Raw genomic sequence first — 2,323 nt, 5'->3', positions numbered from 1 at the left:
AAATGAATACATATTTGCAAAGACTTGATAAAAATAAACTTGTAATTTTCTAAGTATGATACAAATAAAATCTTTTCATGCATTTGAAGACGGCTTGAATGTGTATTGAAGAAAAACTTTAATATAAGTTCAACATAACAGCAAATGTACAACGTTTTGACAAGGTTTTGTCATCATCACCTTAAGAATTAAAAAAAACTAGAAGGTTTAAGAACGATTATGTCAAAATATATTACACACCAAACAAAGTCACTTGTTATTTTGCAATGAATTTTGTAAGTGAAAGAACTACATAAACCATCTTTGTGTGGTATATAGATTTACAAGTACTTAATCACATGATCTCATGCTATATCTTCAACATCACCTGAAACTAGTGTGTTATACATAAAGGGTGCCAATGTTGTATTATGTCTGCAAGTGATGTCTTCAAACCACATTTAAGGAACAAATTAAATGCAGTGATTGTATCACACAAGTGTGATAAAGATAAGCACTCTGTAAGTTCCCCCTTTTACTGAAGAAGATGAAGTGCACTTAGAGGGCACAATGAACAACTTGAAAAAGACTATTTTGGATGATATAATACCAGGAACATAGTCTTTAGTGCTGTTTAAAGTTCTACAGCATTTAATAATCAGTTTTTGGAAAACACAAAAATATTTATTGAATTCAGGCTACACATGTATACATGTACATGACAAACCATAAACAGATGAACCAAGATTCTATATTTCATGTATTAAGCTGCCTGTACATGCCATATTAAAAGCTCTTTTGTTAGTTTTTACCTTTGTTTTGAAATCCTGGATAGTCACTCCATCTACAGATATTGTCAATTCCACTCTTTGGATCCGTCCTCCCGTGGACTTTTTCACACTATGTGTGAGCTACAACATTGATTAAACAAATAAATTTTAGTTTCACAGATTATTATTGTGCTATTTGAATTACACAAAAATTTACGACACCTGTGAATGCACTGTGTGTATGTGTCTGTCTGTGTTGGTGTGTTATATATATAGACACATACACACACAAACCTGTTAAATACTGCATTAATAAAGAATTTTTGATAAAGTAATAGCACAAACTGCTTACCCTTAATTGATTAACTCCTTGTCTCACAACCTCCGTACCTATAGGTTGATTTACCTCTATTTTGCCTAGAAACTGGAAAAATAATGATTTGTATTTAATTTATGACATTAATAGCCTTTTAAAAATATTTAATCCAAGTAAAAACAGTGCATTTCAAAAAAATGTTTCTTAATCTTTTTAAGCACAAACTATCTTCTCACTGTATTTTACATTGCAAGTTTGCCTTTTCATTACATTCACCAACATATACGCTAAAACAAAATAACTCTTAAAAGTCTGATGTGCAGTTATTAAATACAATATTATAACTTGTGTGTATTAAATATAGCATTACAGTATGAAAACATTATATACAAATTTTAAATACATACAATATTAGTAAAATATTAAGAAATATTTGAAGACTGTGCTCAAATCAGTTTTCCATTAACAAAATTAACATTCCAACTTAAATATGCTTATTTAAAAAAGTCCTGTTTACTGTTTATAAATATCTATCATACTCATTATAGCAAATCTAGTCTTATTATTTGTTTTTAGGAAATAGTAAGCTTACACCATAAATAATACCTTCTGCATTTTAGCTAAAAATTAGACAAATTTAGTTAGCATACCATAAAAATTAAACTGCATTTAAAGCAAATGTAAACAGATATGTAAAAAAAAATAATATCCTACAATATACATGTGTTTCTACTACCTTGTACAATACATTTTTACCTTGACCAAATAGGCTACATGACCTGTTTTCAAGACCTCTGGTGGATGAACCCAAAGTCTCTTTCCTGAATACAAACCACATAATCATAACTTGCACATAGGAACACACACTGTTACATTCTTCATTTTCATAAACTCAATGCATAAACTCTCAGAAAGTACACCCAATGATAATCAGTTTAAAACACTTATCACATTTTTAACATAGTCACAACAAGAAATATCAAAATGTTATCTTTTCATGTGTGTGTGTGTGTGTGTGTGTGTATGTACTTAAGCAAACATAATCTAAACTTTACAATATATTTACAATGGTAGGTTGAAACTAAATTGTACAGTGTGTGTATTTAGTTCATCAGTTTAAACTAGCTTTGAGCTACAATAGAAAAATCAAAACTCACAAAAAGAGAAATTATTAAAATATTTTGGCTATGTTTACTTCTATATATTGTATTTATATATATTTTATATATAAATATATTTTATTTAAATACACATATAT

At 28.5% G+C, this 2,323-nt stretch overlaps 1 protein-coding gene across 4 annotated transcripts in view; it reads right to left on the bottom strand.

The window, feature by feature from the left end:
• The window catches only part of LOC106475470 (PTB domain-containing engulfment adapter protein 1-like), a 16,590-nt gene that overhangs the window by 11,163 nt on the left and 3,104 nt on the right, over positions 1-2,323 (bottom strand). For 3 of the 4 annotated variants that reach the window (XM_022379565.1, XM_022379563.1, XM_013936152.2), the window contains 3 exons: positions 1,822-1,886; positions 1,102-1,173; positions 792-890 (listed from right to left, as the gene is read on the bottom strand). In XM_022379565.1, coding sequence (XP_022235273.1) covers positions 792-890; positions 1,102-1,173; positions 1,822-1,886 — 236 coding nt within the window. The remainder of the gene's footprint in view (positions 1-791; positions 891-1,101; positions 1,174-1,821; positions 1,887-2,323) is intronic. The other variant, XM_022379566.1, reaches the window with a different exon arrangement.

Source organism: Limulus polyphemus, unplaced genomic scaffold, assembly GCF_000517525.1.
Source record: "Limulus polyphemus unplaced genomic scaffold, Limulus_polyphemus-2.1.2 Scaffold8633, whole genome shotgun sequence".
Taxonomy (NCBI): Eukaryota; Metazoa; Arthropoda; class Merostomata; order Xiphosura; family Limulidae; genus Limulus; species Limulus polyphemus.
The sequence above is the reverse complement of the archived record's forward strand: the minus strand, read 5'-3'. Positions and strand labels throughout refer to the sequence as shown.